Source organism: Ornithodoros turicata, chromosome 1, assembly GCF_037126465.1.
Source record: "Ornithodoros turicata isolate Travis chromosome 1, ASM3712646v1, whole genome shotgun sequence".
NCBI lineage: Eukaryota > Metazoa > Arthropoda > Arachnida > Ixodida > Argasidae > Ornithodoros > Ornithodoros turicata.
The window spans coordinates 33,221,203-33,246,675 of record NC_088201.1 but is presented as its reverse complement, the minus strand read 5'-3'; the positions used below and the strand labels follow the sequence as shown (position 1 = coordinate 33,246,675).

The 25,473-nt window shown below is 43.1% G+C and overlaps 2 protein-coding genes across 8 annotated transcripts; one reads left to right on the top strand and one right to left on the bottom strand.

Moving 5' to 3' along the window:
* Nucleotides 1-4,613: 4,613 nt before the first annotated feature.
* LOC135377933 (uncharacterized) lies at nucleotides 4,614-8,521 on the bottom strand. Of its 2 annotated transcripts, none has more exons than XM_064610709.1 (4): nucleotides 8,470-8,521; nucleotides 6,080-6,215; nucleotides 5,767-5,975; nucleotides 4,614-5,694 (listed from the first exon to the last, which is right to left on the bottom strand). In XM_064610709.1, the coding sequence occupies exons 1-4, from the start codon at nucleotides 8,506-8,508 to the stop codon at nucleotides 5,632-5,634; spliced, it is 447 nt and encodes a 148-aa protein (XP_064466779.1). In that variant the 5' UTR covers nucleotides 8,509-8,521; the 3' UTR covers nucleotides 4,614-5,631. The 2 variants fall into 2 exon arrangements, with proteins under 2 accessions (XP_064466779.1, XP_064466780.1); XM_064610710.1 differs by lacking the exon at nucleotides 8,470-8,521 and adding an exon at nucleotides 8,138-8,341.
* Nucleotides 7,290-24,246, top strand: LOC135377932 (homocysteine-responsive endoplasmic reticulum-resident ubiquitin-like domain member 2 protein). Of its 6 annotated transcripts, XM_064610707.1 has the most exons (11): nucleotides 8,599-8,696; nucleotides 12,327-12,387; nucleotides 12,612-12,777; nucleotides 13,018-13,095; nucleotides 13,295-13,384; nucleotides 13,536-13,672; nucleotides 14,303-14,458; nucleotides 16,130-16,298; nucleotides 16,369-16,511; nucleotides 19,496-19,670; nucleotides 21,215-24,246. In XM_064610707.1, the coding sequence occupies exons 3-11, from the start codon at nucleotides 12,637-12,639 to the stop codon at nucleotides 21,380-21,382; spliced, it is 1,257 nt and encodes a 418-aa protein (XP_064466777.1). In that variant the 5' UTR covers nucleotides 8,599-8,696; nucleotides 12,327-12,387; nucleotides 12,612-12,636; the 3' UTR covers nucleotides 21,383-24,246. The 6 variants fall into 6 exon arrangements, with proteins under 6 accessions (XP_064466775.1, XP_064466778.1, XP_064466774.1 ...); XM_064610705.1 differs by lacking the exons at nucleotides 8,599-8,696; nucleotides 12,327-12,387 and adding an exon at nucleotides 7,290-7,308; XM_064610708.1 differs by lacking the exons at nucleotides 8,599-8,696; nucleotides 12,327-12,387 and adding an exon at nucleotides 7,539-7,638.
* The last annotated feature ends 1,227 nt before the right edge of the window (nucleotides 24,247-25,473 follow it).

The window sequence follows — 25,473 nt, the reverse complement described above, 5'->3', positions numbered from 1 at the left end:
CCTACCCTGGTTGCTCTATCTTCCACTGCGGGCATGGCCGATGGGCCGTACTTCACCTTCGCCACACTACCGTTACGAAGACGGGCGACGTTCGCATTTTAATCGCCATGATGCAGTGCCGAATGCCAAGCCATGACGAAACAAGCCTGAGCATGGGCAACATGAAAAACACGAAATACAATGTTTGTGTTTTCATGTTGTCCATGCTCAGGCTTGTTCCGTCCACCAGCTAGCCTGCGTTGACGCTAAGCGAGTTTTATACCCTTGTTACACGGGCTGTGTTGTTCGTAAATGACAAAGGTCTGAAAATAACCAGTGGTCTCCCCTCTTCGGCTGAAAAAAAAAATAATAAAAATAAATAAATCAATAAATAAAGAAGCAGAAGACACTGATTGCCTGCTCCGTATACTCGAGTCAAAAGTTTACAGAAAAACAGGTGCGTACGACGCACTCCACGGAGCTTTGGACTCCCTTCCAACACACGTCTCTCGAGCAAACGGCGTCGATCAATCAGCTTTCGACCAAGCGGCGTTCAACCAAACGACGTTCGACCAAATGGGCGGACACCTGATACAAGACCTTTTCTGCAAGTTGGGTATGGCGGAAAATAACCTAAATAGGAAAGGCGCTACATCGGACACCTTACAAGACAGGGGAGTGCCCAATGGCTCATACTGAATCATCACTTAGTGAACTATAGCCCGAGAACTATAGATGGTGTTGAAAAATGACACACGCGCATGGCACACTGCGACCAGCCGGCTATGGAATGATGCGACAATATAGTGCCGTTGTATATAAATTACAATACGATCAACAACATTCGTTTCACCACTGAACGACGGGGACCGACAACTAGAAGCCGTTGTACGTGGCATCTATGACGTGGTATTTATGACGAAAAAACCTGAGACCAAGAAACGTAGCAAGAGCACACGCAAACAAGGTCTGAAACACAGCTGAGGAGTTTAATAGAGAGACGACAACTTCATCCACAGCGAGGGTAACAAAGGTGGTCGCCTCTGTATCAAGCTTCTCAGATGTGTTTCTTGTTCGAGAGATCTTTCTACGTTCCCTGGTCTCAGGGGTTTTAGTATTGAATCCTTGCCACCAGTTCGAATGTTTTCTCACCATCCTTTCATCGACAATATGTGTGCTGTTTTGTAATTTGTTCCCCCCCCCCCCCCATTTAGAGTAAGAAAAAAATCATCTCTCGCAGTGTCGATTTTATTTCGAGACACTTCAGACAATCAATTTTTTGTTCATGACGAAAACCCGAGACTGGGAAAAAGACGAAAAACAGACGACACAACACAAAGATGTTTTTCGTCTTTTTCCCAGTCTCGGGTTTTCGTCATGGATCTTAGCCACCAGCTCGCTTGCTTTTTAACCATTTTATCTGTATCAATTTTTTGTGTCGTTTTTTAGACCAGACGTTTTATTACGGCTCCCATTGGTCTACACACTTCCAAACCGTAACCTCTGCGTCATTATCATGAGGGGGTGCTATCTCAACTTTGTGGCTGGCTAAGTGGCTATAGAATGATTTCACGGCATCTATAATCGCTTATTAACCAATTACAGCGAAAGCGTGTTGCTTATCATGGCAGTGAAAGCATCCCACGAGAGGAACGTAGGAAGGACACAACGTCCCACGAACAATCGAATCGGCGAATTGGTTGGTCGATGGCGCGTTATTACTGAGCGATCTGCCTACTTGTGCGGCGGAAGGCATGTTGACCTGGGAGGATCGTGTGTTCCGGGCAAACTTCACAGGGAACCTCACCGACGTCTCTGGAGAATCCATGGCGAACACCCAGTCAACGCGGGTGGGTCACCTCTCAGTTTCGATGTGGAACGCGACGTTCTTAACCACTAAGCCACGGTAGCAGGATAAACTCGGCGAATAGGGGATATCAGAAAATCCCAGTGCTCCTTGCGCACATGTTGCGTCCTGGGAAATTACCTTTGTTACCAGGAAGTTCCCATAGTTCTGTGACGGTCCGAGCTTCTTGATAAAATCGGCTTCACAGACTTTTTCCAATTTTCTAACATCAAAGGGACAGCGCGACCTGTTGCTTTCAAAGGGTCGCAAAAGCTCGTGTTCCCCCACAGTTGAAAGCCATAAACCTTTAGTTGACATGTACGCAGTGTCTCTCCATGGGAAGGGTGACATCTGCTCCCCCTTAGACAGTGTTGTTTTCCCCTAGAGGAGGCTTTGTGTAGAAGGGAGCATAACTGTACGGAAGGGGTGGCAATTACAGCGTTCTTCGAATGCTCCCAACCGTTTTTTGGCAGTTCGTTGCGTTAATTGCAGCTGTGATTAAGCTACAATGTCTGCAACAACTTTGTTACGGAAAGCGTAGTTGTGATCGCGAACACCTCCAGAAACTCCCTCTATCGGAATATGATGTCAGTGTCGGACGCACATATGTTTTTGGTTTGGCGTACGTGACTGACCCGGGCTGTGACATGGCGCGGGAACGTTATATAAACCATGGGTGACTTCGAGAGGGGAGAGTGAGACAGTCGCCTAAACAGTCAGTCGTAGTTTGCGTCGGAACCAGCGAAGAGTCGTCGAGATGCCCGGAAGGAGATGGACGACGGCGGCGCCTTGATGCCTGGAACCCACCTTCGACCTGAGGGTTCGTCCCCGAAGTCTCCTTCGACCAGCGCTGACGTCCGGGCAACCGAAGTTACGACCTAGAGGCCCAGCTGGCGGCGACTGACCGGAACGAGGTGCACCCGACGACGACGTGGTGAGCGAAGAGACGGATCGACGAGGGCGGGAGCCGAGCTCCTGGGACCAAACCTCCAAGTGGGACAGTAGGCCTCCCGCCAAGTCGCCGTCTTCGCTATTGTTCGACCCGGCCGTGGACCAAAGATGGAGACCAGAGCGGATGAAGATCGACGGAAGCAGCAACCGAAAGCCACAGCATGGAAAGCCGGCCGCGTAGATCACTGCCGAAGTCGTCTTCAGAGCTCGTCTGCCACGCCATCGTCTATGGCCTGGTGAAGATGTGGTGGGTGTCGTCGCGGGGTGAGCAAAATCAGGGTCACTCACTCTTGCCGCTTGTCGTGTCTGCCTCGTTCGCACATGATTGATGTGTTCACTTCCCGCGCGTTTTGAATAATAATAAAGTTGGGTCCGCTTTATCTCATGTGTATCATTGTCGTGATTTCTGTAATCTATCACGCAAAGTGAATAATATCGTTGCAGTTGAGCTTTTATTAAATCTCGTTTTGTTGTTGTTAACGAAGTGCGGTTGTCTTTCCTTCTCGCCTCTGCGGGTGCCCACGTTGAGTGTATCCCCTTTTCTTGGTGAATTTTGTGCTCCGTCCCCTTCGGCTACGGCGAGGGACGTCACACAAAGCGGCGCTAAGCCTTCTGGGATTTTCTGAAGTCGCACGTGAAGTACAGCACGTTTGAAGGTCAAAGTATTAAGACTGTCTCCCGAACTTCAATACATTCGGCGATTTGGGATTCGGCAGATTGGGAAGACGGGGTGAAGGGCTGTGAGGCCCGCAATGAGTTGAAGGTGCATGAGGGTCAAGGGCTCGTGAGGCCAGCTACGAGTTGAAAGCATGTAAGGGCTTGACTGGTTTTTGGTCACGAGTTGAAAGCTTGTGAGGGCAACGCAAGAAAAGGTGTGAGCGTGAACGAAGGTTTCACGCATACGAGGTTAGGCCATTTTTTTTTTGAGAGGACGAAGAAGATGCTACCGCTGTATGGTGAAAGATGATCAGGAACTCTGTCGAGTTTACTTTCTTCCCCGAGTCTTTCGCTTTGATTGCCTTTTGTGTTGTGTGCCACCAGTCAGGGATAGGCATAAATACATTTTTTGAGTATGTAAATATAAACACGAAATACTTTGTTGAAAGGGGTATTTAAATACTCTTCATAAATACTTTTCAATGTGAGTATTTAAATACAAAATATACAGTATTTAAATACCGTAACTACTACCATAAATACTGTGAGGAAGATGGCATCTGGAATTACAGAAATAACGATGATCATAACAACGAATCAGTCAGCACCAATAACATTTATTTCTTAGATTATCGTGTCGACTTCAATATTAGAAGTTTCTCGAAGTCTGCATCCTTTAGGCATCTTCTGTTCGACCGTACAGTCAGATTCGTAAAGGAGAGCCGCATCTGCACAGGTGCCGATGAGCAAAGGCTTGTACTAAATTTGACGAAGCTGCTACGTACAACAAGGTGTCCGGGTAGTCGCGACCGTTGTCCGCATACCCCGAAAACTGGTATTTAAATATAATTATAAATACATTTTCCAGTCCGTATTTAAATACAATATAAATTTTTATATTTTAAATAGTATTTTAATTACAATGTATTTAAATACTGCCCATCCCTGCACCAGTTTTTTTTTTTTTTTTCTTTTTCAAGGCATGGCGCTTAGGGGTTCACTCTCAGAGTTGTAAGCAAGTCTTCCCGCAATATGGTATTAGGCTGCTGCGTTGCCGCGTGAATTTCGTTAAAACCTAGCCAGACGGAAGTCATTGGTCATTAGTTGTCCCGCGTCGTTCCAATTGTCACCATATGTGCCGTAAGCACATGTTTCATCCTAGATGTTGAGATGAAGCAGCATCAGCAAAAACCTTTATTTTTTCCTCAAAGTAGAAATTGTGATAACAGAACACGTGTTTGTCTCCGTGCTGCTTGCTTTCTTGTTTGAATCACATCAATAACTGTTACCTCAGAATTGCATTACTGTTGTTTGCTAAGCAAAAGTTCCTTGACATCGTATTCCGATAGAGGGAGTTTTAGTGAGTCTGAAGGTGTTCGTGATAGAGAGTCCGAAAACACGACAAGGCAATCGCTCTTTTCCTACAAAGTTGCGGACATTTCTTTGCTGGGAAGCTAAGTGCGTTCAGTGAAAACATGACTTGATGCGCCGGGACAAGTAATGGGAACGCGCCTGTTGGACAGCGTTGCGCATGGTGATCCCCGCTATCCAATAGACGCGTTCCGATTGTTTTCCTCGACGCATCAAGTTAGCTCTACACTGAACGAACTTAGCCAGTCCCTGATCTGTGATTTGACAGCTGTCTGAATCGTACCATTGTCGTAGAATTCGTTTGGTGTACTAAAACTCCCTTTGTTTGTTCTTCCAACGAAGTAGTTAAACAACAGTATTGCATTCACCACAAAGCAGGAATAAAGGTACCGTGAAAGACATGCATTGAAACGAATGCAGTTCATTTTAGTTAACTTCTCAGTGCGACTGCACCTGTCAGAAACGTAGGAAAAGGCCATGTCAACTCTAGTTCAGTCTCGTCAAATAAGTTGCTCCCAACCGTTTTTCGGCAGTTCGTTGCGTTAATTGCAGCTGTGATCTAGCTACAATGTCTGCAACAACTTCGTTACGGAAAGCGTAGTTGTGATCGCGTACAACTGGGCTTCCTTCTCCACGTGAGGGAAAAACGTGAAAAGTGATCGCAACGGGGTGAACAAAATAAACAAACACGCTTGCGTTGAAAAGAAAAAGCTATGCACTTGCTATTTACACCATGTGTACCCTCTGCACAGTACACACTACCAGCCACACTATTTACAATATATACACTATCTGCTGTTCAACCGTGAGTGGCTGCTAGCGCACGTCTACGATGGGGGAGGGTTGCCGCGTGCCAGGGCCACGAGTAGTGTGCGTAGCAAGGAGCAGATCTGAAACAAACGGTGGCGCACGCGCCCATCAAGGTCAACGGATATATATGCAGAGAGATAACGTGGCACTACCTCCTGCTGATGGGCCTCTTGCTGCCGCACCAAGTTGTTGATTGCGGTGACAACGTTGTTCAGGCCCTGTGTCACTCTTCCAAGCTCCGTCGCAATGTCGCCCATGATACGCCTATGCTCTTCGGCCCCCGATATCAGCTGCTGAATGCGGTCCTCCCGTATCTCTTCTTGCGTCCGAAGCTGTGGCAGGCCGTTAGATCTCGAAGCGGCTGCAAGCAAGGGCACACTTCTTTAGAACACTAAGGGTTCATCAATCGTCACATTTTGGTTAACAGAGTGGCAACGACAGATGATTCGTAAAATGCTGTTATACCCGCTGGAACATGTCGGGGAGGTCCGTTTGGTGGAGCGAACCAGTCTTCTTCAGAGATTGAATCTTCCTCAGAGACGGAGTCATCCACCGTGTCTTCATCCTCCTCCCTGTCGAGTGGTGCAGCAGACGCGGTGGCCTGCGTGCACAACATTGCAGGTATCTAATAACAATAGAACTGAAATACACGGAGCAACAAATATGACACTTTCAACACCGCTCGAATGACCTCGATTTGAGGAAAAATGGTCCACACAGCAGGCTTCGAGCAGCTGGGGTGCACGCGTGTCTTCATGGGTGAACGGAGAACTCGCCGACGGCGTCCTCAAACGTCTTGCCACGGTGACCGTGGTCTTGCGGTTCCCCGCCCGTGCGCAGGCCGCCTTCCAGACGGAATACTTCTTGACGGTGCGGCGCTTGTGTAGCCACACCGTCCGCTAGTAGGACTGCCCCTTGTTCAGAGTCTTCGCAGTTTCCACTACTCTGCGGACTCTCGGACATTTCAACTTCAGGGTTAACAAGGTGGCGATGACTCTCTCACCAACGCCAGTTAATCGTCAATCCCCTTTTACTAACGGCTCCATATGACACTGTTTGACGGGGAATGCCGCCATCCCACATTGGTGAAACAGGGTTGAGGATTAACACCAAGTTTAGGGGAGACTAATCTCGGTTTAAGTGTTAATTGGCGTTGCTGAAACCGTGCCGATGTAACTTATAAGAGCCCCCATCCGCTCCCATGAAACTTGCGGGACACGGGAGGCCTCGTGACCACAGCTGGGTTACTCGCGCGTGGATGCGCACAGACATGCTTCAAACAGAGGGATGGAACGAAGACAAGAGACCACTGTCGCCAAAGCTCTGTTCACACCAGAGCACATCGCCGAGAACACGCTGAGCCCAGCCGAAACGCGGCCAAAGCATCCACCAAGACACCAGGCAGTAACCGAACAGTAACGAATATGACGGCAAATGAGGCAATCGAATCCATCCGTCCTTGTGGACGGTACTGTCTTGGGCACAGTTAAGCGATCTCCCGTTTCCGTCTCGCCAGTGCACCAGGCTCGCTCTGATAAGCGCTCGACTACCGGAGAACAGTGGAAACAGCAATGGACCGGTCGACTATCTCTTTGGGGGCGGTCGGTTGGGGGCAGGTATAGTATCGTTTATCGACAACACCTGTAAGAACAACGGCCCAAGCGCAATGAAAGAAGCCCCAGGAAATCATTCAGGCAAGTCTCAGATAAACAGCCTTCTTTCATTGCACTTCAGGTGCTCTTTTCTTTTTTTTTTTTCGCACGTGTTCACAACAAGTGTTACTATGCAAGCACCCGGCCATCCCCAAAATAACAATCGACCAGTCTGATGCTGTTTTCACTGTTCCCGGTAGTCCAGCGCTTATCGGAGTGAGGTAGAGTACACGGGTTGAAGCGTCGCCTGTATTCTACACATTTTCCAGATACACATGCCTTGTTGCGTTTTACTCATCGCATCAGACTCAGCCTTTGCAGTGCATTGAGCACGCGCTCGCTGCTCGTGCGGGAAGCGCTGCCAAAGCTATCGTACGTACTCAACTTTTCTGCAAACTGGCCTGATAGCTCTGCCCAACAGTTCGTGACGTAAAGTAATCGAGGTAGACTTCTTTTGACGAGAAGAGGGCCCCCAGTAGCTTCACCAAACTTCACTGTTTTAGAATGTAAACTCGTAGCAAGTAATACGGGCTTGGGATCCAATTTTCCATAACTCCAACAACAACCAGGTTGCAACAAAACCCTAACGTTAAGAAGTTGTAAAACACCATTTGTGGGGACAGTAAACGAAAGTTCCGGAGCACGTGACTTAAAATCACACGCTTACAATCAATGCCATTCTCATCACACGACAACAGAAGCAACCCATCGACAAATCTTCCGACAATACAGTGGTGGACGAAAAAGACCTTGTCGGCGTTGGACAAACCTGTGAAAATTAATTAATATGCCCAACTAACTTGCGCACATCAGCATTTTTCGCCAACCATTTCGTCAGACATGCAGCGTTGCAGACGCAGGTACCACATACCCGCATGAAGACAGCTGTGGGTTCGCGGCTCTACTTAGGAAGGTAAATGTCAGGTGGACGTCTGCCGAACGACTTAATTTACAACAGGGTTCAACTTTCTTAGATACAGCATAGCATGCTGCCAAATATTGCCGCACAAATCAAAATCTTCCGCCTCCGCTACGCACAAGATATCCTCGGAACCAGCTTGTCACTGGGGACGCGATAGTCAGCGGTTAATAACTGCTCCAATTTTTATACATTTATTCATTTAGACTTCTTAATGGTGGGATGACTGTGAACATTACTATAACGAAAGTTACTTGAATACTGATTAAATTGGGCAGACATACCGGAAGAAAGAGAAAGACAGCTCCGTCCTGTGACCTCATCGCGAATCTTATAGTCTCGTACACAGCTGTCGACCAATGAGTGAGCGACAGATATCATTCTGCTTCAGGAAAACAATTGTTGGGGTAGGGTCTATTCAATTTGGTGCAAAATCCTCGCATTTTTCAGCGTCTTGCGTTAGAAAATTGCAACCTATCATCTTTCAGTGATTGCACTTCGACTCACAAGGGTATGTTGCCGGTGTCAACTCTGTATATCATGTTGGGCCTACTTTAGAAAATTAAGTTGAAAAAGTACCATTGCCATCACAGTTTTCGCAGCGTCTAGAAAGAGTGGTATGAAACTACATCTTATGTTTGTGTTGTGGAAAAGGTCATATTTAAATGGCATAAGTGAAACTCACCTGTCGCGACTGAAAAGTTATTTTGTTCTACATTTCAACTTTGTTGAGTGTGGTTGCTTCTGTTGTGTTGTGCAATGCAGAGCTGTAAATGCGACCGTATCTACAGCTAAATGTAGCTGAATGGGTTAGTATATTTGAGATTCTTTCTAGTCCTGATTGGGATGACTATAGTCTTTAATTTAGTCAAATTGCACCGAACAACTGCATCTGGCAACGCCGCAGAGGTCTGCTTACTCAGCGTAGTATACATCACACTGATAAACAACCTCCGTGAGATTTTGTGGTGGGTTGGCACACACGTGTGTACGAATGCCCAACATCGAGATCATGACCTATTCCTACAGTGGAGGCGTGGGTATTTCAATTTGTGAATACTGCCGTAAAAATTCTTATTCAGTGAAGTTTATGACTGCACGACGTTGCATGGTCAGGCATGTAAACACTTCCAGCTGCACGACAATCAGATGATCCCTATTGCTTTTGTAATGGCATCTAAAGTGTTGTGATACAGTTCAGTTATAGCCGTGTTTGCTTGAATAGTTATTTGTAAATTCTAGTTAGTGTTGCAAGCATTCTCATAACCACACATCTTCACAGTGCCAGTCCCACTTTTCGTAAAGCCATTTGTATCGTACATTACAAAAATGGAACTCTATCATTATTACTTAATATGAAAGGGGAAGAATACTTAACATGTCCACTACATAACGGAAGGATATGTAAGGACTGCACCTATATTTTTTTAAAACATGGGATTAATGGTTTCGAAGAGAACAAGGGATTTGTATTAGGAGTGTAGACTGTTGGGTCAGTCGGTACATAGCTTCAGGATGAAAAAGCACAGGGGAGACAGGACGAATGCTACTTTCACTTGTATTAGAAAGCAAACAAAATAAACATTGTGTTGGTTAAATGTGTCACCCTTGGACCAAGATACATCATTACAAGAAAATATTGGGAGACTAAGCTCAATAACTTGTTGGTTGCAGAAGGCATGCTTCCTTTCTTGCTTCTGTCCTTGTTTCCACCTTTATGTGGCTTATGGTAAAAGGGCATTGCAAGCATCTATGTCAACAAAACAAAAACTGATGGGCCTGATGTCATGCACAAGTAGGACAAAGCCATGCATATGAACGGCTTATTTTGGTCCAAATCCAACATTGCCACTTGTGTCTTTGGATTAGCTTTATGACAGCATGTGGCAGTAGTTAGCTGACAAATGCATAGATTACTACCAGTATGACTTGCACTGGCTGATATTCATATTCATTCGTATGAATAGCTATTTTTTCTTTGGTGTGCTCCAACTGCGTGTAAAAAACGCTCTTAAATAAGTTAAGGCAGTGACGTGGGCAAGTTGGTACATCTTGAACAGGCAAAAACAGCACGATAAACCGGACGGAGAGAAGAGATGCATATACACACATTGTGTGAACGTCTCTCTTTTATCAGTCCAGGTTTTCGCTCTGTTTTTCTCTGCTCTTAAATAACATTTGCGCAGATGTCTCAGCTGCATTTCCGACTGGTAACTGACACGTATACAATTGTTCCGCAACACAATCTGATCGTTTGGAGTGAAAATGACTTAGCTTACAAAGTAACTTTTGCGATGCTGGTACTGGTTAATGTTACATTCACTGCCTATTGTGTCGCGTATAACGCAAAGCTTTTGCACTGTATCAATCCCGTATCAATTGTTTCAAACTCTTTTTTTTTTTTTCTTTACAAATCATAAATGACGAATAAATTCCCACCATCCGTATTACGTACTGCTGATGTTGAACAATTTCGTGCTGGGATTTGGGCACATTTGTGCGTTCAATTTGTTACTGTAATTGTTCGTAATATTCACTTTTGTGTTAAGTTTTCAACAGATGTCTGTTCCAGAGGATGTAACAGATTTTGAGTTTTGTAATAACCCACTCCTACTTGGTCCCTAACAAGGGCTTGTAGTATAACTAAATAAATAAGTAAATGTTAATGCATTTAGCAAAGTACATAGTGCAGTTCCAAAGTGCTGTTTTATACTCTGACAGAACTTGTATTCTGGCAGTTATTTGAGGCATTTTTCTTATACGCGAGCACAGAACACCAGTATGCATCTTTCTTTTTTCTCCTTTTTTTTTATGGGTGCGTAGGGGGCTATCATTTCATTGATTTCATAAATGGAGCTAGTCTTAATTTTTGATAATGGACAATGTAGGCCCATAGAAAAATGTCTTAGTTTCATATGCAACACAAGGTAGCAGCTTGCAAAACTGACTGAGTGTTCTGATACCACGTGGCCTTTCTAGTGATCTTTTCTCCACTGTGTGGCCAGAGTGGCCCATTCTTTTAGCCAGTGATATTAATCCGCCAGCACTGATTGACATGTTTATTATAGGTGCTATGAACAGCTTTGGGTGTCAGAATAGGCAAGTCTCAGCACCTGGTTGTTATACAGTACTCTTCTGTGAACTGTAACACATGTGCAGGCTTCACAACATTCTTAATAGAAAACGAACTCCATATTACTCCTTTTGAAATGCAACACAGGTCAACAAAAGGTTGTAGCTGAAGAAGTGGCCTGAATATTCAGTTCGGGAACTGTGTGTTTGACCACTGTTGTAATTAACCTTGTTTGCTGTTGTGGAATTGTAGTGTCAACGTAGCCTAACATCACACTGCTCTTGAGCGTACTGCACCATGCTGTAGGAAGTTGTTCTTTTGTTGTTGTTGTTTGTTGTTTTGATGAAAAGTCTCCACCTCTGTCACTGTGTTTTGTTGATTTGTATAGCAGCCTTTCTATGTTTAACATTTTCATTTAGATTCCTTGATTTCATTTGCATTTGTGTCTTTTGTTCATTAGTCACGAAGATGTAAAATTTTAATTTCGTACCTGTCTTATTTGAAAATGGCATCTGAGTTAATCATCATCATCGATCATAATCATCATCAGTCCTGACCAAGGCGGAGCTTCCGCCGCAACGTCGACGTATCTCCTTAACTTTCCACCTGTAAATAAATAACTTCCCCTTTTTTCCTTATTTCCTACACCTTCGTTGTCTGCCTCTAATATTTTTCATCTACCTATATATATGTATTTATATATATATATCTTAAAAAGTTGACATTGGGGTCAGACGGCTACGTAATCAAATAATAGTGAACATCGAGATAAATGGGAGAAAGAAGACAAAAGTAGGTGAAGTAACAAAGAGAGAGTTATTATTACTTTTAAGTTTCAATAAAGCTTTTTTTGTTACTTCCCCTACTTTTCTCGACGTTCACTATACACACACATATGTATATATATGTTTCATGCATTATCCAACCTCATCAGTAGATATTTGCATTGGTTTGGTTACAAAAATGCATATTAATGCATATTATTTTCTTCACAGTTCCAGTGCTGGTCACATGCAAATTAGTCATTTACTCGTCATTTGCTTATGTCATTTTACTCCCGCATTACAACCTGTGCTGGAAGCAGCAGTGCACAGTGTCTGGTGTTTGAAGAAGTGAAACAAGTAAACTTGTGTGTAATGACGTATGCTCCATATATACAAAAATTAGCCTCAAAAGTGAATATGTGGCAACCTTGTTTGTGCAATGTCTTTTTTTTTCTTCTTTTTTTGTTTATATGCACATTATGTGTTGGAGTGACAATTTGGTTTGGGTTAAGAGCTGAAAGTATTGCCACTCATCAGATTTCATTACGACACTGCATTTGTGACTTTCTTTTCTTCTTTTTTTGTTCAGTCTTTATGCTTGGTGGAGCCTTCCTATGGAAGCTTTGAGCTTGACCACCTGCCTTGTCATACGGGCACCTAACCAGAAAATTAGTGACCACCCCATTGACTGTCCTTTGGACTGGTCAGTGTACCAGCTGAAGCTTCACTTGTCTAAAGTATACCCCAGCAAGCCTGTGAGTATTGAAGTCCGTGAGTTCCCTAAAGAATAAAAATTTATTACTAATGATAGAAACGAACACTGGAGATGGCGGAACACGCAGGGATGACACAACAGATTCTCAAACACAACTGTGTTCGGGAATTTGTTGTCACCCCTGTGTGTTCCTCTGTCTCAGGTTCTCATTTCTATTATTCACGTTCTCCATGCTGCATTAATAACTTCTGAAACACTGCTGTTGCTTGGAACTTTACAGAAGCCAGAAGATCAAAGACTCATTTATTCTGGTCGCTTGCTCGAGAACCAAACAATTCTGAAGGACATTTTCCAACTGGTAAGGGAATCTGCATGTGATAATCATGGCTTCAAATGCGATGCCGCTATCAAGTAGCCCTTGAAAAAGGATACGCTTGTTTTTCTTATCGTGGTCTGGGATGGGAAATGTGAATCTGTAGCCAGGAAGTCTATAGGACAGCACTCTTCGTTAGATCTCTTGTAAGTTCGATACACTGAATGCTTCTAAATTTTTCCAGGATACAAGCAGAACACACATATTGCATCTTGTCTGCAAGTCTTCACGTGAACCCTCTGAAGGATCAACATCACATCCACCAATTCCTCTTGTAAGTTGCATTCCTTCTGTGGTTCAGTAATTCCTGCGTCGTAAATTATTTCTTAGAGGTTTTGTAAGCTAGTATAAGCTACTTTAAGCTAAGCTAATTTATGCCACATGAATGATGCGCACACACACAACTGTGCATATATCCTCGCCAGGACGGTGGAAGTGGGTCTAGTTCAGCTGCTGCGAATGATCAACTTGCTGCCTTGCACTCTAGCTCATCTGCTGCAACTGGATCCTCATCGACAAGCATAGATGGCATACGGCACCGAGGGAGCAGTGCATCACACAAGTGAGATATCTGCCTGTGATGTTGGTAGCATAGTGCAAATAAGTACCACATACAACATTAATACGTATATCACATGAGACCAGTCAGCAGCCAGTATATATAGAACATCAAGAAAGGGGTGTTCAGACAACCACAAAGTAATATCTCTGCGAGGCTTTTGCAGAAGTGAACTAGAACATTAGTACAGTGCAATCCCGTTAATTCGAATTGGCACTTGGGTACCGCCAAAGTCATGAGTATTTCACTGGGGGAAAACATTCGAACTGGGGGGGGGGGGGGGGGGGGTAATTCGAACATATGTAGCCTCTCATTCAAGACATATATATTCAAGACATAGACAACGAATATATTGTCTGCCTCAGGCAATCACCGCAGACTATTTCAAACAGAGGCTTTCTGTAGCTACAAGTTGCTGCCTGTGCGGGCAATGGTGACTTGTCTCTATAGCTATAGCTCCTGAAAACACTGTCGTGATTGGTGGACTCTTAATGACTATGTCACATCATTTAAAGCGATCAGGCCTTCTTTATCTAGGTAGCATTGATCTTACTTTATGTATCTTTAGAAAGGGCACCAGAGCTAAAGTGTGGTTTTATTTAGATTATGTTTTTGATAATTTTGCCCTCTCAGCAGCACAGCACAGGTAGCTCCAACTGGACCAGAACCTCAGCTTCCATTCCAATTTCCTGGACTTCTTCCTGGGGCTGCAAGTCCAGAGCAGGTGATGCAGCAAATGGTCATGGCACAGCAACTGTATGCCCAATACTTCTCTCAGTATATGCAGCTGTAAGTTACTTTGCAGAATAAATAGTATCTATGCTATTTTAATTTAAGTTCGTTAAGGTCAGCGTTGGGGTAACTCATTACTATAACTAAGCTACATTTTTCGGTAACGCTTTTGAGCTCCAGTAACTTCTTGAGGAGCTTGTTCCTTTTTCTGTAGCTTTGTCAAAGTAACTTTGGGTAAGTTCCAGGTTCCTTTTGTTCAATTCTGGTATACAAATATCGCAATCTGCATCCTCCCTCTCTAATGAGACTACAACCATGTGTGCGCAGTCGTACGTGCACGGCGTGCGTGACTCCGCTTTCCTGTGGTTGCACAGTAAACGCAACAAATTTGATGATGCTTATTAAGCAATGAGCTTTTGAAAGGTTGAAGTACCTTCATTGTCAACAAACAGATCAATTTAAGTTCCTTGTTATACTTCAATTTTGTGGGACCTTCTCCGTTGCAAAGTGTGTGCCTTTCCAGCCCACACATAGATAGATAGATATATACACATATTTTTTTTTTACACACAATATATTTATGGAATTCATTATTCCATTTCACCACATTACCACCAGTAAAGGGGTACAGTATCGCCCCTGGCGATGAAACTCCCGAATCATCATCATTAAATAAAGCTGTGGGAATTCAATTCCTGGTGCTAACTGGGCTACTCCCACGAAGGATGTTCTGTACCATGCAAGTCTGCTCCTGCCATAGCCTTAGCAAGGCTGCAGTATGTATAAATAAATAAAATTCTGTTACAATAGGGGACCCAGATGACATTCATCATAGTGACGAGCTGTCAATTTGTAATGACGAACGGCGCTGTGTACCAAGATTAAAATTTTGTGTGGTTCTGCGAAATCTGCATTGAAGACAAGTCATGGAAACTAAACTTTCAATGTCTGCTTTGTGCTCTCCCCCTATGAGTAGATCAATCTTGAACCTAAATACTATGCATCTTGAGCCTATTAAAGAGGAAGTAGCGTGATTGAAGTGCATCATAATAATTTAACTGTTTATGGGAGTTACCCCAAAAGAAGCAGAGAAGGACATTGTTCATACTCCGTACTGAGGCTAAGCAGGTGCTAGTGAAAATGTTCTATCTTTTTATATTTGCTTAACTATTCTGGCAGTTTGAATAATTAGTTACTTCAGCTTTTATGCACTCCAAGTATTAAAATATCACTGCAGTTCAGCACTCACTGAATGTCCAGCACATGCAGGATGTCTGTTGGGTGCAAATATCGAAAGCAGTAGTACAAAATACACCTCAGGCATATGAGGTGGAAGAACTTTTGTAAGTGATGCATTACCTGGTAGAATTGTACTGTAGAGATTTAGTTGGAGTGTACTGTATAATAAATTAGATGCTACTCACATGAAAATGGGTGGCATAGGGTCCTATTCAGGCATTATTGCGATAGGTTGACATTGTGGAAATATGCAGATTTCAATCGCTCGAGTTCCTGAAAGTATTCTTATTTATACGACGTTGTGATGTTTTGTAACCTATGGAGTGATATGGAGCATCAGCTGTTGAGGATATGTGGGAGGACATAGAATTTGTAATGTTCATCCAGTCTACATACAGTAGTAACCTACATCTGAATCTACATTGAAAGAATGTAGTACTTTATGTAGTACCCTATACCTGCAGACCTGAATGTTGCTCTGTCTTGCAGTGTAAACCAAGGAACAGATGGTGTGCATAGTCAAGTCCCAACAACACCAACTGCAACAGTTGCTCCTCCTTCTGTGGCCCAGCAGCAAGCAAATCAGGCTGCCCCACGAGCAGCTGCTGAGAACCGTGGACCACGTATGAATGCCCAAGGAGGTCCACTACTTGATGAGGTATTCTACCAGGGCTACCAGGGACTTTAATAGTACGGAGTCGAGAAACAAAGGGCTTCATTGCGTGCAGGATGATGATGATGAAGTGCATCGTGACTGGCTTGACTGGCTGTACACGGTCGGGCGGGCTACTGTTCTCCTGGGAATTGTTTATTTCTACTCTTCTTTTGGAAGGTTTCTTGTGGTCACTGGCATTGCAATGCTTGTTTACCTGTAAGTACCCACTCACAAACAATCTTAAACCTCTTGTGTATATTTGCAATAGTTCCTTGTCTCCGTGCAAATTTCTTCACTCCCAGGATAACAACAAAATGTTGTACAGTATATGTGTGAAAAAATGGAAGTGTGCTCTATGTATATTCTCTGTGTTGAACGTTTATTACAAAACAGTGCAATTACACTGTCAATTCTTCAACTGTTTGACAAAGCGTTCTTCAAAGCATTAAATCCAGAAATCTGAAAATGCCTTTCAGGACACTTGCAAACAATATAAGGCCCAATTCTAAGCATGCAATGTGACGAATGTCTGTCCTATATATTGCCATTATTTGCACCATAACAGAAGCTCAAGAACTGAAAATATGTTAAGTGGGCAAAGATCCTCACGGCCTTAGCCTTAGCATGATCTTAGCCTCTTTGAGTTAGGAGTCAGAGTTGTCAGATTTGCTGCCTTCCAACTGTGGTGGCACAGAAATTTATGATATGGTGACTTGGCTACTTTGTGGTACTTCCTGGTGTTCCAATTGAGATTCATATTTGCCTAAATCAGGGTCAGTTGGTTTCATAGTAGAGGTACTATTTGCGACATACTTGTCTGAAATCTTCAACCAGTGGTTCAACAGCCTGTATGTATTGGTTGTGCCGCCTTTGAAGGAGCTGTACCAGTACTGTGTTTGAAGGTGGGCCATGTGCCGCAGGATTCTATTAGTCAGGAGAAGTAACCTTGCAACAGCTGAGGATTTCAGATAGCATAGACAATGAGCTGTCGATTTCGGACAAGTATATGTCGCAAGCAGTATGTCTAATGCTGAAGTACAGTGCATTCACTCCTCTCTCCACTGATGATCAACATACTCTGAGTAGGATGTCCTCAGGATTGCTTTCTCTGTGTGCTGGGATATTGGCAGTCGTTAAAGAAGATCCACTGTTGTTGCGTTGCTCATGTTTAGAGAGCTGCGTGAGTGGGTTATATCTGTGGATGGTATGCTGATTTATTTATTTAATAATACTACAGACTGCGATGACAGTCCAAGTAGAGAGGGCATCATAAACATTCAAGAACAATACATTGCCTCAATTTTATGTAAGAACGAGAACACTAACACATGATACAGCATCCTCACTGGGGCCATTCCATCCATGTACCATGCGTGGGAAGAACGAATGCAAGAAGCAGTTGCAGGTAGCGCGAAAGTCCTAGTTACTATGGTTGTGTCTTGTTGCCCGTGGATTTTTCTGCGTGCAGACAAGGGTTCTAGACTACTCGATGAGTACAGTGACATGACAGACTTTCGAGGATTATGTTGGTTGAAAATAAAATGGAGCACCCTTCAGGACAGATTCAATCTTGTTGATGTTTGACTGGGTATGGGGGTCCCAAACTACGTCCGTGTATTCTAAAATCTGGCGAATAAGTGTTTTATAGGCGGATCACTTTGCAGCAGAATTTGCAAAACGTAGGCACTGCCGGAGCGACCACAGCTTAGTTTGTGCCTTTCGAACTATGTAATTGATATGATTGTTCCAGCGGAGATCAGAGGAAATGATGACGCCCAGGTATTTATACTCATTTACTCTTGTCAGGGTGGCGGTAGCAATAATAATTTTCGGGTAGAAATAAACTTTTTGAAATCTGCTCTGATAAAACTATGCACCTCCACGGAATGTGGGTGGAGGCACAATTAGTGAATTCAAAATCAGTGAATCAATTATCCCAGACTTTGTTGTCTGTTGCATTGGTACATCTTTAACAGCTGTTAGTGGACATCTGTGGATGACATAATGTTCCTGAGAAGTTTGTTTGCTCAGAAATAAAAACGTTTGTCACATAATATTTGTGTAGATACCAGGGCATCTGTTTGCTTTGGGTTATCCCAAGTATAATTTTGTGCCTCACTTTTCTTGTAAAGTATATAACACTGAAAGCTTCTACTTACCCTAGATTGCAAAACAACAGTCAAACACACAAGATCATACATATACAAAGAAACTACATGTAAACAATGAAAATAACTGGTTATGTGCGATGGCACTCCTTGGCCAATAGTTGCCTTTGTTTGTTTTGGTTTTTTATGGCACAAACATTTGTGTAATGTTCATGTTTTTCCTACAAATGCGATGGACACAGATGTGCGGATATACTCAAATACCGCTTGGGTGCAGATACATGTACACCTATTTCAACTAGCGCAGTTGTGGATCTTAAATGGACGGGCACCATGCAGATGAGGGTACTGTCATTGTTATCCATGTTACTTCTTCTGTACCTTTATGTACCTCTATACCTACCATTTTACCTCCTATACCTACATATTGTTATACCTCTGCTCATGGGTATAGTTGTCTTGTGATGCAAAGCCACTAATTGCTGTTATATCAATTATCATCAGTCTTCTCTTTGATTTAGCAGTGGCCACTAGGCAAGTCATGTTTCCTTTTCTGGTCATGTTGAGCATGGAAACTAAAGCATATAAAAATATCCACACCTCTGGTCATGTCATTCTTTCTGGACACGTTTAAGAACTCGACCCCATGATTTAATTACTTACTCATCACTCTGCATCGCATATGTTCTAGTCCAGATGACAGTTCCACATCTGTGGTAAAATGAGCTTAGTCTCCTTCAACATGACCTGATGCCTACACATCACTAGCTGTAGAATTGGCTACACACAAGGGAAATTGGCTACTTTCTCAGGACATGCTGGCGATTTTTGAGGATTTTGACCTGACAGCACTGCTGGGAGGCAAATTTACCATTGATTTAGTTTCCATACATAATGCAGTTGCCTCATACCTGTGGGATATCAGTTCAATACAAAGGAAACTATTGGTGGGATGGGACAATGCGCTATAAGGTGCGAACAGTAGCTCCTTGATACTGCAGTTGAAGCTGTTCTTTATAATGATGTTTGCTGTCAGACTGCAAGTGGGAAAGATGAATTACCTAATTAATCATGTCTCTTTCAACCTTATAGGTACCAGAATGACTGGTTTGCAAGGCCACGACAACAGCGGGATGCAGAACAGCACCGTGAAGGAGAAAATGTTCAAGAGGCTGGTGAAAGACCTAACAGAGCACCACCCTTGCATAGGCCCCAAATGGAAGAACCCCAAGAAGAGGTTCCTAGGGTACCTGAAGGTCAAGCAGAGGTAAATTGACATACCTATTTGTCACAACACAATAACATACCTCATATAACTTGAGGAAAATGTGTGAAAAGATACAGTGATCTTCCCTTAATTCGATTTTTCACTTAATCGAGTGTATCCAAAGGCCACAGTGCATACCCGTACATTGCTCTGGTTAAAACGGTTTGTTAGCTCAAAAGTGGGAGCAATAATTTGACTTGATCCAACATGCACACCACTGGAAATGATTGGCCTGGGCTCCCATGGAAAAAGAACAACACAAAATTGTGTCTGGCACTGAAATAGCCATTTGCATGCTGGTGATGCATCTGCACAAACAGGCACATGCTCGCACTGAAGTCATTGTAAGGGAGAAGCTGAGTACACTCCCTGCACAGCAGCACATGTTCTCAACTTTGTTTCATAGAGGCTTACCAGGAGAACTTTTTACATGAGGGCAGTGCTAGAAAGGCAGTAAATGATATCTGATTCCTCCAGAGCATGTTTTTGAATGTGTAGTTTTAGAAAAAATGGCATAATAAATAAGTTTTCTTGGGATTTTTTTTTTTTTTAATTCAACCTATATTTGTCATTCTGTTGTTCTAATTTAATCTAATACTGGAAGTATGCTGTGTTTCTTAGCTTGGAAAACTGAAAGAATTGTCATACAATGGCATCATTTAGCAATGTTTTGTTTGAGGGAAAAACTGACCTATAGCAGGTGTTCTTAACTTTGTGAGCTCAAGAAGCCCCTACAGATTTGTTGGCATACCAAGGAACCACACCACACCACACCACACCACACCACACCACACCACACCACACCACAGAGGACAACATGTAAAAATTACTGCTGTGTTCTGTTCGAAATATCAGTGACTCGTGACCTGAGGCTTTTGCTTCAGTCTACCATCACTGGGTCTTCCGCTATTCAGTGAACAAAACTGATGGTTCTGCACACATTCATACAGCTATGCGCTAAAACCTCACAGCAAACAACACATTGTAGGTTCACTTCATGAAGCTTAAACCCATACTTTGCATTCTTTGCAGTACAGTCAAACTCCTTTATAGCGAACACCTTTTTAACGAAAATACCACTACAGCAAAATTTTTTTGCGGTCCCGCTGGAGCCTATAGGTCCAATAATGGACATCCTTTTTAACGAAAATACCTTAGCTGCGAATTTTTTTTGCTGTCCCCTGAGTTTCGTTGTAAAGGAGTTTGACTGTATAAACGGTAAAACCCAGGCATAACAACACTTCATGTTACGATGTACCTTGTACAACGATTGCTTTTACGTTTTGAATGTTTACGTTTTACGTTATGTGTTGGCAACCGAAATTGGCAAGCATGTGGCATTTCGCGAAGGTTTCACCTTCCTAGTGCATGTTCGTAACCCTTGGCAACCGGTTGTGAAACCCCTATGTTCCGCAGAAGTCGTTTTGAGAGCCCCTGACACACAGAGCACAACAATGATCATAAATAGATTTGCAGTACATTATAATGAAAAAAAATCTGTAGAAGTTGAGAGAACAGCAAAACAAAACCTATCTTTTTACCAGAGAGAAGCAGACATGCAGCACCTAGAGGCCATGATGGATGGAGATCGTGATGGTCCAGTGGTTGCTGTGGAACGCCACTTACACCGTGTGACCATGGCCTGGACCTTCGTGTCATCGTTCTTCACGTCTCTCATCCCTGAACGGCCGCCTCCTGTCAATGTCAACTAGTGATGCTTTTGACAAGTTTTGATGAGTGGCACGGCAACATTTATAAAGCCCCTACATGAGGAGATGCATTTGAGGAGGCTTCACTGTTGCAGATTGGCGTATGCCTCATTGTTGTGCAGCTTTTCAGGAAATTATGGAGACAGCAGAATTGGTAAAGCAGCGCACTTTCATTTTTATGTCTCCCACTGGTGATTGTCCATTAAATGCAGAGTTGTACTTGCAAAATCCACTGTTATATGTGTAGACTGGCATTCACTGTCGGACCACAATTGCCTACCTTCGGTGCTTATCATTTCTTGCGGGTTTGCACTACTTAGTTTCAAACATCGACTACTGTATTGGGTTTTACCTGATTCTGCACTTTACTTTCACTCGGACTTGCACAAGGTAATACACTTGGCTTCTGCAAACTTTCAAATGTTCTGTGGCATCTAAAACAGTGTTTGGAGCCAATATAGCATTGAAGTGAAGGGCATTTTTTGAACACTTGAAGATTTTGTCCCGTTTATTGCTGCCGAAGTTTATAGTCACAAAGCCACAGTGTAGTTGAGGTTCATTTATGACAGTTACATGTCTGAGTTAGTCTAGGAGAGTTTAGCCTGTCATTGTGATCACAATGTTTCATTTCTGTGGGCTTACTGTAGGTATAGGTGTTGATCACTGCCTGTACAGTTACCAGATACATAAGTGGGAGGGAACATGGAACTGTGCAGATGAGTATGTTGCCCATGAAGGTCTCCTGTGGAAACTGGCATTAGAAATGTCTGAAAACATATGTAAAGCTGTCACAGCTTGCAGTCACATCTTGAATGTGCATGCATTAATATAAAGGCATTTTTGTTGTACTTGGTTGCAAAAGTAGTTTTTGTGAGGCTGGTATGCAGTAATAATTTTAGTGAACCTCTTATATAAATGGGCTTGACAGCACAAAAAATGACTAATTATAGTTCATTACAGGCTTTTGGCACGTGTGTGTGACAACTTTATGTAAATAGAATGCAGCTATCTGCTGGTCATGACAATTGACAAAAATGACATGTCAAACACTTAGTTGAATCACAAAAGTTTGAGGTGGTTGTATACTGCTATTTCCACTTTTTGCACATTTTGGGTAGAGTGGCCTTAATTCTTCATGCATGCTGATGCTCGAGAAAATGAAAGAGGGCAGCATCTGCATTGCTGGTAAGGAATACTTTTCCCCATTCATGGGCACATTCAAGTACATAAATAATAAAAATAATAATAACCTCAAATGCTGCCAAGACTGGAAACCACATTGAGTTGTTTCACAAGTAGGGAGAGTTAGTGATTGTAGCCTTTTAAACCTTTTCATAAAATTCCTGTGCATGTTCAGTTTATAGCGAGGTTCCTCGTTTCCTACACGGTTATATTATTGTAGTTGGCTAGCGTTGTTCTGTGTGTTCAGCATAATACACATAAAATGTTTTCTTACTCGCTCTGCTTGTTTCTGTTTAATTGGAGCGAAGGTGCCGTATTACGCAGTGAAATGTATGTTGTGATATTTAAATTTTTAATGGTTCTGAAATGGCAGCTCTTGGTTACTCCGTTGTGTCATCATTGGGTATACCGTAATGCTAGTGCTGACATGTGTAAGCCTGCCTGACCAAGCCAGGTGTGGGCTGCTTGGTATTGCATTAGGTGTATGCCTTCATATGAATTCTTTTTTAAGCTCTTTTCTGAGCTCTTTCTGCGTTTTCTGAGTGTTTTCTGAGCTCTTGGAGGCAGAGCAATACATGTATGTGGCAAAATAATTTGTCTCCAGAATAATTTGAAGGAAACCATATTCCAGTTAAAGATGAGTGATGGATTTGCTTATTTATTCTTTTTTTCTACACATTTGCAGAGAGCCTGATTGCAGAGCCTATTGCTGTGTGCAGGTTTTCGTGTGTTACACTCTTAGCAGTGTTCAGTCATCATATGCAGACTGGTTTCCATGTCTAAATAAGAGACTTACCGCTTTGCACCAGATAACTTCATGGTGCATCTGCAGCATACTATCATTGCCTACAAAAGAGCACTGGCTCTGCTTGTAGGAGGCTACAGGGAGGCAGTGGAAATGGGCTTTCTGTTCACAAAACTAATTTTTGTTCAGTGGGTTATTTATGGTTGGAAGATTTTTACTATGTGAATTAAAAGAATGAATTTTTCCCTTAGGCACTAGGAGTGCTAGCTAGAAGCCAGGCCTATTTTTCACTGGTTAAATAATTAAGTGGCCCTTCATCTGCATGAACATATTTTTAAAAAATTAGTCCTTTTTTTACCCTGTCAATGCACCACATTTGTAGTGCTGTCCAGCATCACTGGGGCTTCACTGTACCGTAACTTTGCATTGTTCCAAAGAATGTAGTAATGTTGCATGAGTTACAGCTTTGAAATCCTTATGGTCTTTTAGATATTTCGTGTATGAATGCTATGTTCTTTATACCAAATACGTCTGGCAAGTTTGTTATATTGGAACTGTACTAATGGCAGTGCAGCTACACCCTTGCCCCGTTTTGTTTGCTGCAAGTGCTTTATTTTCCCACGATACATACATTCAGAGAGGTTGTATGCTTTCTAGTCTTCAAGGTATTTTGTTGTAGTGTACAATGATACTCAACACCTACCGATGAATGTATGGGTGACATTCTTTTATTTTTTTCTTCCACTAGGCATTGGTCCTATAGAACATCGCTCTTTGTGCAATAGGACAGTCTCAGTATGTGGCAGGTTGCAGTGTCAGTGATAAGTACATAATTTTATAGACGTGCTGGCCACATAAGTCTGTCAAATATTTCTTTTGTACATATTGCTAGTCCATTTTTGCCTTTCAGTAATAAAGGGAATATGAATTTGATACTAAATTTATTGTATGTCAGTTTTACTGTTTGTTTAGCTACAATTAAAAAAAGAGAGGAAGATTCACTAGCTAGGGGTGCTACCATTGACTGGAAGAAGTGCTACTGCCTCCAAAGCAAGTCATGCCTGAGTCCCAGGGCCAGCATACACTGGATCAAATTTGCTACCTCTCTGTCTTCTCATGCTTCCCCCCAAATGACCCCCCTCTGCCCTCTACATACTCCTGATGGCTGCCAAGGTTGTGCTGTTGCCCTAATTGATGCTGGTGCTGAGTTTTAGGACAACAAGTAACATACTTAAGGCCCCTGGTTTTCTGCTGCGGCAAATTAAAAATTATGCGGCACAGACTTGTAAATTCCGTGATGTTCCGCGGCAAGGATTCAACAGTTGCTTCGAACGGGAAACACTTAATTTTCTTGGATAATGAGGGAACAAACATTATTTTATAAAATTACAGATTCAAAGCACTGTTGTGGCACAGGATTACATACATGATATCTTGTGTTCTTCTCTGATGCGGTACCTGTCGCCTGAAAGATCTTTCAGCATCAACAAAGTTTATAGGAACTTTATAGGAAGGAGTTTACAATACATGCCCTGGGGAAATTACATCTTTAGGACACCCTTCTTTTTTTTCTTGGGCTGTACGCATTACTTAAGAGTAAACGTTTCAAGGCAACCTCCCAGACATCAAATCCAAAGCACCCCCATGCCACCGCGCCGTTAAACTGCACACGGGAGGCCTTCCTCAGGTAAAGTATGCACAATAAACTTGTGCTAACGTTATCTAAGCTAAACTACAATCTATTTGTGTTGATCCGCCTGCAGCATGGGCAATTTCGTAAAGGGCGTCCCGCTCGTTGGTGGTAGCCAAGGTCGTGCTGAAGACTGGGAGGTGGTGGGTTCGAATCCTACCACCGACTGTGCTGTCTGGGGTTTTCCCTGGGTTTCCCGAAGACTTTCCAGACCAATGTCGGCACAGTTCCCCCTGAAGTCGGCCCAGGATGCATACTAACCCCCCCTGTCTCCCCCTCCTTCCTGCTGTCCTCTCTCCATCTGTCCACATCTGTACGCAGCTCATAGCCGCAGTTGCTTCGCGGCGCTAACACGGATTTTTTTTTTTAATCGTAAAAGAGGCTTCAATATTCTAAAGCAGGCTTCACCTCATGCAGGGTAGCGTCAGGTGAAGCCAGCTTTCGGGAGGTGTCGTTTATACGGCGAATAATCGAATA